General features: G+C 41.8%; 1 protein-coding gene across 1 annotated transcript in view; it reads right to left on the reverse strand.

The window, feature by feature from the left end:
• PRMT8 (protein arginine methyltransferase 8) overlaps positions 1-9,666 on the reverse strand; it is a gene marked incomplete at its 5' end in the record, with an annotated part of 31,475 nt that extends 21,809 nt beyond the window's left edge. Inside the window, 2 exons of the mRNA XM_042866845.1 lie at positions 6,902-7,057; positions 9,481-9,666. Of these exons, the coding sequence (XP_042722779.1) occupies positions 6,902-7,057; positions 9,481-9,666 (342 nt within the window). The remainder of the gene's footprint in view (positions 1-6,901; positions 7,058-9,480) is intronic.
• Positions 9,667-13,091: the final 3,425 nt, after the last annotated feature.

The raw sequence follows: 13,091 nt of genomic DNA on the forward strand, positions 1-13,091 counted from the left end.
CACTTGGAAAGTTATGACCTTGTTGCTATCACGGAAACATGGTGGGATGACTCCCATACCTGGAATACCACTACTGAGGGATATCGGCTCTTTAGAAGGGATTGGCAAGGTAGGAAGGGTGGGGGAGTTACCCTCTATGTCAGAGAGTGGATAGACTGTGAGGAGCTTCCTCTGAGAAATGGTCAGGAACAGGTGGAGAGCCTGTGAGTTAGAATTAGGGATGGGTCTAACAAAGGTCAACTGGTGATAGCAGTATATACTACAGGTCACCTGATCAAGGGGAGACTGTTGAGGAGGCTTTCTTGCTTCCAGTGCAGGGGGCTTTGTGCTCGTGGGCTCTTGTTCTGATGGGGGACTTCAACCATCCGGATATCTCTTGGAAAGACCACACGGTGAGCTGCAGGAGGTCCAGGAGGCTCCTGGAATGCATTGATGATAACTTTCTGGTCCAGGTATTGGACAGACCGACCAGAGGTGAAGCGTTGCTGGACCTGCTGCTCACCAATGCAGAGGAATTCATTGCGGGTGGTAAGGTTGGAGGCAGCCTGGGCTGAAGTGACCACGCCCTGGTTGAGTTTGTGATCTCGATGGATGTGGACCTGGCAAAGACTGGTGTCAGGACCCTGAACTTTGGTAGGGAGAACTTTAAGCTGTTCAATGGGCTGTTGGCCAAGATCCCCTGGGATGCTCTCTTTAAAAACAAAGATGTTGAGGAGAGCTGTCTACTCTTCAAGGATGCCTTCCTGAGAGAACAAGAGCTCTCCGTCCCTCTGAATAAGAAAGTGGACAGAAGAGATAGGAAGCCGGCGTGGCTCGGCAAGGACCTGCTGGCATGCTGAGGGCGAAGAAGGTGCATACAAGCTCTGGAAACATGGGCGTGTCACCTGGGAAAAATACAGGGATGCCGTCCGGATTTGCAGATGTGGGATCAGGAAAGCCAAGGTGCAGGCAGAACTGAACTTGGCAAGGGACATGAAAAACAGTAGGAAGACTTTCTACAGGTACATTGGCCAGAAGAGACAGGTCAAAGCGAGTGTACCTCCTTTGGTAAATGTAAAAGGAGGTAAATGTAAAAGGCTTCAATGGACGAAGAGAAGGCTGAGGTACTGATTGAGTTCTCTGCCTCAGTCTTCACTGGTGGCCAGAATTCCAGTACTTCTCATGTCCCTGAACCCTGCATCCATAAACCATAGGTGGAGACCGGGGCAGTAAATCCTCCCCCACTGTGAGGACAGAGCAGGTCCGAGACTGCCTCATGAGACTGAATGTGTACAAGCCTATGGGACCGGACTGCATGCATCCCAGGGTTCTGAAGGAGCTGGCTGAGGTGGTTACCAAGCCGCTCTCCATCATATTTGAAAAGTCGTGGCTGTCAGGTGAGGTCCCGGATGACTGGAGGAAGGGTCACGTCACTCCCATTTACAAGAAGGGGAGCAAGGAGGACACGGGGAACTACAGGCCGGTGAGTCTCACCTCTGTGTCTGGGAGAAAAAGCTTAACATGAGCCAGCAGTGTGCCCTTGCAGCTCGGAAAGCAAATGGCATCCTGGGCTCTGTCAGAAGAGGGGTGGCCAGCAGGGACAGAGAGGTAATTGTCCCCCTCTACTCTGCTCTTGTGAGGCCCTATCTGGAGTACTGTGTCCAGATCTGGAGCCCCCAGTACAAGAAAGACAGGGAGCTGTTGGAGAGGGTCCAGAGGAGAGCCACGAAGATGATCAGGGGACTGGAGCATCTCCCCTATGAAGACAGGCTGAGGGAGCTGGGCTTGTTCAGCCTGGAGAAAAGAAGAAGGCTGTGAGGAGACCTCATTGCAGCCCTTCAGTACCTAAACGGAGCCTACAAACAGGAGGGGAATCAACTCTTTGAAAGGGTAAATAACAGCAGAACAAGGGGAAATGGTTTGAAGTTGAGGGAGGGAAGATTTAGGTTGGATGTCAGGGCCAAGCTCTTTACAGAGAGAGTGGTGAGGTGCTGGAACAGGCTGCCCAGAGAGGTTGTTGATGCCCTGCCCCTGCAGGTGTTCAAGGCCAAGTTGGATGGGGCCCTGGGCAGCCTGGTCTGGTATTAAATGAGGAGGTTGGTGGCCCTGCATGTGGCAGGGGAGGTTGGAGATTCATGATGTTTGAGGTCCCTTCCAACCCTGGCCATTCTGTGATTCTGTGATTCTGTGATTCTGTGACTTTATACTGACTCTCAAAGAAAGGCCAAATATGAGATTGGTGGAAAAAAAAACAGAATGAGAGTCCTTCCAGCAAGCAAAAACAAGCTGTTAAACAGGCCCAGGTGCTGGGTATATTTGATCCTACCCTCCTGCCGAGGATAAAAGCTGCTGGTAGGTCCAGTATCCCTTGTGTTGTTTGTCGTTCCAATCTGTCACCTCAGAGTTGGAAACCAGCTTGCCTTCTTCCAATTGCAAGGATTTAAGCCTGTGTCAGTGCACAATACTACTTTCACTATGAATCAGGTGTTGTGAGTCAAACCTACTGATCAGGTTTGTTTGTGATTACACTTGGTCTCTATTACTGCTTCTTTTTCTTTTTATCCCCTGCTGTATAGGGAAAGGTCTCTGGCCAGACACCCTCAGAGGGAGCCGTCACTTTCCTTTTACATAGCCTTACGATTAGAAGTCTTGTCCGTACCTACAACCACTTTTATTTATTCAGTTTTTCTGTCTGCATTCCCGTCTGTCTGCGTTCCCATCTGGTGTTTTCAGTTTCATTTTTTTACTTGTTTTGGATGATTCTTAAGGAAAAAAACAAACAAACAAACTTGGGTTTGGCTTTCCAAACTTTCTAGAGAAAAAAGGTCAATACAATCAAAAATTCTGTTTTATGAGCGACTACAAGTTTAAAAAAAAAAATAAAAAAAAAAAAAAGGAAACACAGAACAAGAATATGCTTAATTGTGTAGGTGAAGAAAGAGGAAACTAGATTCTTTGCCAGACTTTTCCCCTATTCTCTTTCAATTCAGTAATCTGCTTAAATTTGTCCAATTTTATAAAGCACTTGGATTTCGTGAAAGCTGTGTGTTCCAATAAATAAAACCTCAATTTCTACAGCTGTGTTTAGTTTGTTGCATGTATATTCACTCATACTTTCATTATGCTTCTCAGACATCATCTTAATGCTGTATCTCCTCTTACGAGATATTTTTTATTTTTTTATACAGTCACTACTGTCATTGTAAATATTATTCATAGAATGGCCTGGGTTGAAAAGGACCACAGTGATCACCTAGTTTCAACCCCCATGCTATGTGCATGAGGTCACCAACCTCTAGACCAGGCTGCCCAGAGACACATCCAGCCTGGCCTTGAATGCCTCCAGGGATGGGGCATCCACAACCTTCTTGGGCAACCTGTTCCAGTGCATCACCACCCCCTGTGTAAAAAAACTTCCTCCTAATAGCTAACCTAAACCTCCCCTGTCTCAGTTTAATACCATTCACCCTTGTCTTATCACTATCCATTTCTTATAAGCAGCCCTTCCCCTTCCTGTTTGTGTGCTCCCTTCAAGTACTGGAAGGCTGCAATGAGGTCTCCCCACACCCTTCTTTTTTCCAAGCTAAACAAGCCCAGTTCCCTCAATCTTTCCTCATAGGAGAGGTGCTCCAGCCCTCTGATCCTCTTAGTGGCCCTCCTCTGGACCCACTCTAAGAGCTCCACGTCCTCCCTATACTGGTGGCCCCAGGCCTTGACACAGTACTGCAGGTGGGGCTCACAGGAGCTGAATAGAGGGGGACAACCACCTCCCTCTCCCTTTTTTTTTTGGCCACCCTTTTTTTTAATGCAGCCCAGAACATAATTGGCCTTCTGGGCTGCAAGCGCACTCTGCTGGCTCATGTCCAGCTTCTCATCCACCAGCATCCCCAAGTCCTTCTTCACAGGGCTGCTCTCAAGGAGATCTTCCCCCGATTTGTATAAATACAAATGGTTGCCCCAACCCAAGTGCAGCACTCTGCACTTGGCCTTATTGAACCTCATTATGTTTTCATGGACCCACTTCTCCAGCCTGTCCAGGTCCCTCTGGATGTCTTCCCTTCCCTCCAGTGTATCAACCACACCACTCAGCTTGGTGTCATCTGCAAACTTGCTGAGAGTGCACTCAATGCCATCATCTATGTCATTGATTAAGATGTTGAAAGCACTGGACCCAAGTCCGACCCTTGAGGGACATCGTTTGTAACCGGCCTCCATCCTGACACAGAACCATTGATCACAACCCTTTGGCTGTGTCCAGCCAGCCTAATCCATTGAACAGTCCATCCTTTAAATCCATACCTCTCCAGTTTAGAGAGAAGGATGTAGTGAGGGACCCTGTCATAAGTTTTGTAGAAATCCAGGTAGATGACATCCATCGCCTTTCCCCCCTCCACCAAAGCCATCACTCCATCATAGAAGGCCACCAGATTGGTCAGGCAAGATCTGCCCTTGGTGAAGCCATGCTGGCTCTCTCAAATCACCCCTTTATCTTGTACGTGCCTTAACATAGCTTCTAAGAGGATCTGCTCCATGATCTTCCCAGGCACAGAGATGAGGTTAACCGGCCTGTATTTCCCTGTGTCTTTCTTTCTCCCTTTCTTAAAAATGGGAGTAATGTTTCCCTTTTTCCGGGGACTTAATCTGGACTTTGTCTGGATAGCCATGATTTTTCAAATATGATGAAGAGTTACTTAGCAACCACATCACTTTCAGAACCCTAGATGGATATCATCCAGCCCCATGGACTTATACACGTTCAATTTCACGAGGAGGAGGGCTTGGACTTGTTCTACTGTTACAGTGGGATAGAAACCACTCCCCACACCCTCACCTAGAGGCTCATGGTCCTGGCAAACATGGGAAACCTGATCACCCATGAAGACTGAAGCAGAGCACTCATTGAGTACCTCAGCTTTTGCTATGTCTGAGGAAGCCAGCTCCCCGTTACCTTTCATCAGAGGGGGGATGCTCTCCTTGGCCTGTCTCTTCCTACCTGTGTACCTTTAGAACGCCTTCTTGTTATCTTTTACATCCACCGCCAAGTTCAGCTCCATCTGCGCCTTGGCATTCCTAATCCCATCTCTACACACACGGACAACAGCCCTGTATTCCTCTCAGACTACACAACCCTGCTTCCATTTTCTGTACATTTCCCTCTTATCCCTTAGTTTGAACTGCAGGTCCTTGCACAGCCATGAGCCATATATATATATATGTCTCCATAATATACAAAGGAAATATCCCCATATTTCTATTTGCTCCCTGGGCTGGATCCTCACCACTGCTTTTTTTTAATATAAATCAGATAATGTCTACCATGTGTCTTGATATTACGTGTCAGTTTAACTCATTAACTATACAATGTCGTTTGTGCAAATGTTCAATGAAATTGATTTGAAATTGGTCTGAATTTTATATGACTAAATGCAATGGATAAGACAAGGTTTTCAAGGGATAATTGAATATATTTTTCCATCCACTTCCCACTGACAAGCATAAGCAGGCCTTCCCATCATATGTTTATACATCTTCCAGCAGCTCCCTAGTTGGGATCTACTGTGATATCTTTGTTATCTTCCACGATGGCTAGGGTTTTGGAGCACATGAAGAAAGAACAGCTGAGGAGACAAGTTCTGTTTCTTCTATAGAAGGCAAACCTGAGGGGTCATCCAATAGTTATCTTCAACTATCTAAAAAGGACTTGCTGAGAAAAAAATGTCAAACATTTTTCAGAACTGAACATTGACAGAACAAAAGGCAGCAGTTATGACCTGTGGCAAGGGAAATTTCCCCTAACTGTAGCAATAGAGTAAGTGCTGAGAGAGAATTTAGAGTCTCCATCCATAGATGTTCTTGAAACTAAGCTGCACAAGGACTTGAGCAACTTGATACAGCTTCATATTTAACTCTGCTTTGAGCAGGAGGTTGGATAAGAGAATTCCAAAACTAAATATTTCTGAATCGATGACTCTATGATTTGCACATCCTGGAGACCCTGAAATGATTTTAGCAGTTTGGCTGAGTAGCAAAGAACATCCAACAGTGGTTTAGAGGGAACAAGAAGAAACAGATAGGACTATGGATGAATTCGAACCTGAAGACGGGAAAAGGGGATAAAAATAATGATTTCGGTATCACAGTAGCCAGAGAACCAACACTCTGCATTTGTCAACAGTGCCCATAACACACTGAAAAATCAAATCTAACTTTAGAGAAGGAACAGTAACAACTCAGTTCTGTGTAATAATTCCTGTCAAACATTTGCTTTTAATAGGAACACTCACAGTTTCCAGTGGAAATCTTTGCTAAAAGGACCATAGAGTTAAATTTGAATTTGAAAGTGATTTCCACTTCCATGGTTCTGAAATGTCTGCTTTTCCAGCACAAATACAACTCTGTAGCTTGATAGGTGACAAGTTCATGGTGACGTAGCTCTTGTGACAAGAATATTAAAGCTAAGTTCCTTTGAGTGCTAAGTTTTCCTGGCTTCTCAGCTCTAGTGCTGAACAGTCTGTGGTTGAGCTGACACTTCAGTGAGCTTTATAAATGCTTGAACTCGAAAGAAATTCAAAGGAAACCAAAAGAAACCTGTGAAAAGTATTTTATTTTTTTTTTACTGGTTGAATTGTCTGGCAGTGAATTGTCTTGGAAATATGGGTATGTAGCAGATAATTGAAGATTCACTTTCCCTCCCTTCCCCCAATGTACACAAAAACAGCAAGCACTATTTCTTGATTTTAAAAGCGTATACTACTGTAAGTCCTTCAGACCTCCACTGAAGACTCTGTAATTCAAAGCTTGAAAGGGAGAATTACAAACCAAGACAAGCAAGAAATAGAAATCAGTGCAAATCCATTTTGCTTGTTTCTCTCTCAGGCATAATTTGCAAACAAACTATGAATATGAGGGAAAGTATTCTTACCCCATATACCTTCTTGGCTCCTGCCTTTGCAGCAAACATGGAGAGGATTCCTGTGCCACTTCCAACATCAAGGACAATCTTATCTTTAAAAACATGCTTATTGTGATACATTGAGTTTCTGTAAGTTAATGTACGCACTTCATCCTTTAACATTTCCTGTGGTGAAAAGAAAGCATAATGTTATTATTTAAGTGCTTATTTATATTCAACATTGCTGCTGAATTAATTACCTTATTGTAATTTAAGAATTATTAGCAACCTGAAGAGTTTTCCAAGTACTTTGGAGTGCGTGCATCAAAGCCATTTTAAAAGGCAATCAATTTAGGAGTGAATTATTAAGAATAAGCATGATGTCTTTCATACAATTTTATTTCTATAAATATTGTATCACTCTTACAAATGGCAAACAGAACTTAATCTGATCACAGCAGTGATATGAGTGTAGACAGAAGCAATAAAGAAAAACAAACTTCTTCCTATGTTGTGAACAGCCTAGAACCTCAACTTTCTCCTTGAGCACAAGAGAATAATTCCATAAAACATTATAAGAAGGCACGAGCCTTGCAGAAAAAGGTGAAGCTAGTCTACAGTAGAGCTTGGAAATAGTGTTCTGTTTTTGGAGCTCTGTTTCTACTCCTTTGTTCACTCGTTCATTCATAGGACCAGTTTTGAATTAGAATGAATAGACTGGAACAACAGTACTCTGGGATGAATCCCAACAGGCATGATAAGTTTAAGAACAATCCACTGATAAAATAAGTTCCTTACAGTTTTGGTGTTCCGGAACAGAAAGTTGCTGCTTCCACAGTCATGATCCACCATATCACAGGACAAGGCCTATCATTAATACTAAAGACTGAGGCAAAGAAAGACATTTTCTGCCTTTTCATTATCACCATTTTTCAGGTGACCAGCTTCATCCAGTAATAATCCAATATTTTCTTTTGAGCTCCTCTTACTATTAACATACTTTTTTATTATCTGAAACATTGCCGGTTAGTTTTAACTCTGGCTGAGCTTTGGCCTTTCCTGTACTCTTCCAGCAAATGTGAACTGCAGCTCTGTAATCTTCATGTGTGGCCTTATTTTGCTTAGAGACGTTCGTTTTTGGCTTGAGTTCTCTCTTCAACAAAACTGATCTTAAGCCTCATTGACTTGACTTATAGCACACCGTGATTGCCTGCTCCCCCGTTTTTAAAAGGTTGTCCTTAGAAAGGGATCAGCTCACCCTAAGCCATCAAAAGCAAATTCCCACAGAACTCTACTCACTCACTCCCTGAGTATTTTGAAGTTTTCTCTCTTAAAATCCAGAGTAACAACTCTGCTCATCATTTTGTCATTTCACCAAAAATTTTAGACTCAATCGTTTTGTTGTTGCTTTTGACTGAACTGTATTGTATTCTCTATCTAAAGGTCTTCTCTGTTCACAAACAGTGAGTCTAGGAGGACACCTTTCCTGGCTGGTTCACTAAATACTTGTGAGAAAAAGTTATCTTCAAAGTACTTCAGGAATTTCTCAGCAGTGCAGTATTCCTGAACAAAATTGGAATCTTCTGGAAGAGCAAGGGCAACCAATCCACAGATTTCTCCTAATTGAATAAAATAACCAATCAGTACTATCATCCTGGTTGAATGAACAATAATTCAATAAATCCCGCGTGACATCATCTTATTTATTATCCATACCCCTCTCAACCACATCATCTCTTAACTAGAAATTAAAAGAGACCTCTAGAAGTCCTCTAGTTTATTTGTCTGGTTGAGGCTGAATAACCTAGAACAGATTTCTCAGAGCCTCATTCAGTCAATTTTTGAAAATGCCTAAGGATGGACACTCCACAACCAGCATTTGACTAACCTCACAGTGATGATTTTTACCAATTAAGTTTGTTGGTAACAGGACTGCCTGTTGCCTCTTGTGCTTTAATTACTAGAGTAGTGGAAATAGTTATGTGATTGTGAAAAATGCTACTGTATGTTATATTGTAGCTTTTTACAGGCTAGTCTTTAAGTTTCCTTCCTCTTGAGTCATGTAATTTATTAGTGATTTCTTTAGACTTCATCCACAGACAACTTTTTGCTTGTAAACGTGAATTTTCTAGATGCTATTGGGCTATATGTTCCTATTAATGCAACCTGCACATTCAAATAACACGTCAGGAGCAAAAAAAGTCACTTGGCTTCATATGTCAGTTAAGTAACTTTCCTGCCATTATCTGTAATCAAATATTCAAGAGAACAAAAGACCTATGTTAACAATGAGGTAGTTTCCATTTGTGATCAGGTTAGTTTCCAGTCCTCGTAAACATACTAAATTAATGTGCTCAGATAAGATCACCATTGTACAAATAGCTAATAGAAGCTCTGTGGAGATCTTGTTTAAGGATTCGAGTGGGACAGACGGTTGAGTATGGATCTCTGGAGAAGTGGCACCTGACCAGTTCATTCACTGTTTTGAAGAAAAGCTGAGAAACAACAATCATTAGGAAGTGGGAAGGGATAAATGATAAATCACAGACAACTTTGTGGGTTTTTTTTGTTTTTCTAAAATAATTACTGAGATAAAAAATAAATATTACCTCATGAATTCCAAAGTGCGCATAGGAATCAAAGTAATAATCTCTGGATGTCATCTCTTCTGGACTGAGGAGCTTTGCCATTTTGCCTCGGCCTGGACAGCCTGGTTGCAATGGGACATGTACGACAGACTGAACTGGCTTTGGAACGACAGTAGGCTGAGGAGTCTGGGATGGGACAGAGCAAACCTAGAAGAATACAGAGTGTTGTTTGTTAAGGTACATCATTAAAAGAGGGTATTTCTCTCAGTGCCTAGTGTAGTGATATTGTAACTAGCTAAGAGGCAGTAGCACCAAAGACACCTGGGCTATCATAAGAGAAATCTAAGAAAATGGATTCTTTCTATTCTGAGCTCTTATTTGCTCTGTCTTGAAAATTTTCCTTAATGGCTTTTTCTTTGTTGTTGCAGATAACCTTCATCAGCACAAAGTCACTGGAAAATACTGGCGTTGACTGAAGTGAGTGACTCCAAACATGCTCAAAATAGCATTGACACACAACAGTTAAGAGCCAGCTTTTCTCCCTTAGGGTCACACTTTTCTAGCAAATGACCACAGCCTTGTGAGAGGCAAGTTGTCGTAACTAAATAGTTCCCCCACAATGAAGGGGTTTTTAGCCCTGTGTTGCTGACGTGAAAGGCAGGATTCATAATAGATTCTTAATTGTAAGGTGACGTATCTGGCTCTATAAATGAGGCAGGCCTGAGAAAGTTTGAAATATCTGAACATCCCTATCACTCTCTAAAAATCTATCAGCATGTTCAGAAAGCAGCGTTAGGAGCTATGTGGAATATATTACTGTACTGGATGTGACTGGGATGGAGTTAACTTTCCCCACACCTGCCCATATACTGCCATGCTTTCTTCTTTTATGTAGAATAGCTTTGATACAGTACTAATGTTTTGGCTATTGCTGAGCAGCATCAAGACTGTCTCTCTAAATTCCCATTCACCAAAGGCGAGAGATAGGCAGGAGACAGGGAGAGAACTTGGTCTGTACAGCTCACCTAAAACTAAGGAGATATTATATGACATCATCCTCTTCAAAAAGAAGAAGGAAAGAGGGGGAAAGGGAGATTCTCACTGTGAAAGTGTTTACCCTTCTGACCAACCACTACAAACACCAAGGCTCTCTTTCACAAGACATGACTGAATATCAATTGATGTTGGGAAATAGTTTTTTTCCACAGGACCTTTTTTTTTTTTTTTCTTTCTCCCTCCCATTTAACTACTCCTTTTCTAAAAACTTGATTTTTTTCTTCTTTTCATTGTATTTTATCACTCACTTTCTGAGACAGGGGAGGTGAGAGAGAAGCATGTTATTTAGTTAAACACGCTGTTAGTTGCTAAAGAATCACAGTTACCTCTTAATTTGTTTTACTATTTTAGAGAGTCATGTGGTACCAACATGCTCTGGACTACTGCATTTTGTTTCTCCTTGGTATCACACTTTCAACAGAAAACTTTCAAAAGAGCCAGAATTGTCACACTACCTTGACTCAGATCTGACAGCTGCAGTCACTAAATCAAAAGACAGAAAGTTTCACAAACAATTAAAATGAAACGATAATAGTCAAGTCTATGAGTGCATCTCCATCTTTCATCCTTAACATGAAAATTATGAAAACTTAGATGGAAGAAAAAATTAGAGCTTCACATGTGCACTAAGTGATTTGCAAATAATGGCTAAACAACTTCAGGTATTGAGAAAGACAATCCCACTTAAACTTTCTTTTCTACTTTCTTCTGATTTTCAAACTCAGAAGTTTACCAGTGCGGACCAGATTTGCCTCAGCCTCTCCAAGGCAATTTTTAAAAAATTGCCCTATATTCTATACTATGATAATGTAAGACATCATTCTCTTGTACTCTCTATGAATAGCATCAATTAGCCTAGTTTAGTTTACTTCTATATATATAAAAACAAACCCACACTTTTTCCCAGTTCCTTTGAAGATTTAAGTGTGTCGATTTCTGATGGTTTCTTTGGTTGGTTTGGGAGAAAGGAATACAAGTACTTCATGTTCCTGTAACACCTTTTGTACCAGAAGATCCAGGAGTGTCTTCTTTTCTATGTCTAAGTTTTTACTCCATCTCATTGACTTCACTCTTGTAAAGAATATAGTAGTTGCCAAATTATATTTTCATTTTTATCTTATCTAGTTCTGTCAAGATGTCTTCCAAATTCAATCCTGATACTTTTACTTACTTACTTTTATAATCTAATATTTTTCTCCACCAGTGTACACATTATTGAATCTTCATTGAATTTTTTATTGAATCATTTACTTGCCCTGCAGTCCTTTCTGAAATTTTCTGCTGAATTACAAAGATTTCAACGGTAGATGTTCCGCACTGCATTTTAATTTAATACGAACTCTATAAGGTCTTACGCTTTTCTCCTAAATATTATTCTCTGCATCTTCTTATAAGCACAAAACGTAATTTTAATGTTCACATAATTTTCCACTGTGTTACTCTTTTAGGCGAGAAAGACACCAGATACATCACAGGCACTTGCACAAGAGCTATCTACTGGAGATTAAGGGGTACTACTGAGCACTGAGTATGCCTACTGCCAACGTATGGACTGGATGGGAAGACATTGAGTTACTTTGAAAAGTGTCTGAATGGCTGGGCCCAGAAAGTATTGGTCAGCGGCATAAATTCTAGTCAGAGGCCAGTAACTAACAAAGTTCCCAAGGTGGGAAGAGTACTGTTTAACATCTTCAATAATGATGTAGAAAACATGACTGAATGCACACTCAGTAAAACTGTTGGTGATGCAAAAACAGGGAGTGGCAGACAAACTTTAATCCAGAGGGACCTTGACCGGCTGGAAAAATGGGCTGACAGTCATCTTATAAAGCCAGTTTGAAGCCCAGACTCTGGGAAGGAACAAATCCAGAAACACTGGGGGCTGCCTGGCTGGAAAGTAGGTTGGCAGAAAACGATCTGGGGGTCCTGAAAAACACCATGCTGAGCATGAATCCGCAATGTGCACTTACTGCAAAGAAGGCCATTAGGATCCTGGGCTGCATTAGGCAAGCTATTGCCAGAGGGTCAAGGTAGATGATACCTTCTTTTCAGCAATGGTTTTGCCTGAGCTGAAGTGCTGTATACAGCACTTCTGGGTGCCTCAGTTCAAGAGAGACGAACACACACACTAGAGAGTCCAAGAAAGACATTAGATCCTTCTCCTCCCTCTTCAGATACTGCATGACTTGTCTACTTTTTTACTCCACTTCTTTGTTAACACACAATATCTGTCTATACAGCCTAGAACCTGGTTCTTTACAGATAACAGGAAAAGTTTCCAGTCTCAGGATTTCTACCAAAAGGGAATTTGGCCGTATATTGATTTAATAATCCTGCAGATGGATAGTGTCTGTACTTCTCTGGTCTTCCTTCCATGCACTATGTGTGAATGATGAAAAGGGAAAATTATTTGTCTTCAGAACTGTTTTTAAATCAATCATGTCTTGAAGTTGCTCCTGTTAAGAATAAATTTGTCTTTTCAGAGACTGAAAGCAGTGTATTTACAGATACGGATGTGCACATATGAATACTTGGCCAGGCCACAGTAGTGACCTCAGAAGAATTTCCTATTGATA

This window comes from Lagopus leucura, unplaced genomic scaffold, assembly GCF_019238085.1.
Source record: "Lagopus leucura isolate 7727_CA_CO unplaced genomic scaffold, USGS_WTPT01 Super-Scaffold_100001, whole genome shotgun sequence".
Classification (NCBI taxonomy): Eukaryota; Metazoa; Chordata; class Aves; order Galliformes; family Phasianidae; genus Lagopus; species Lagopus leucura.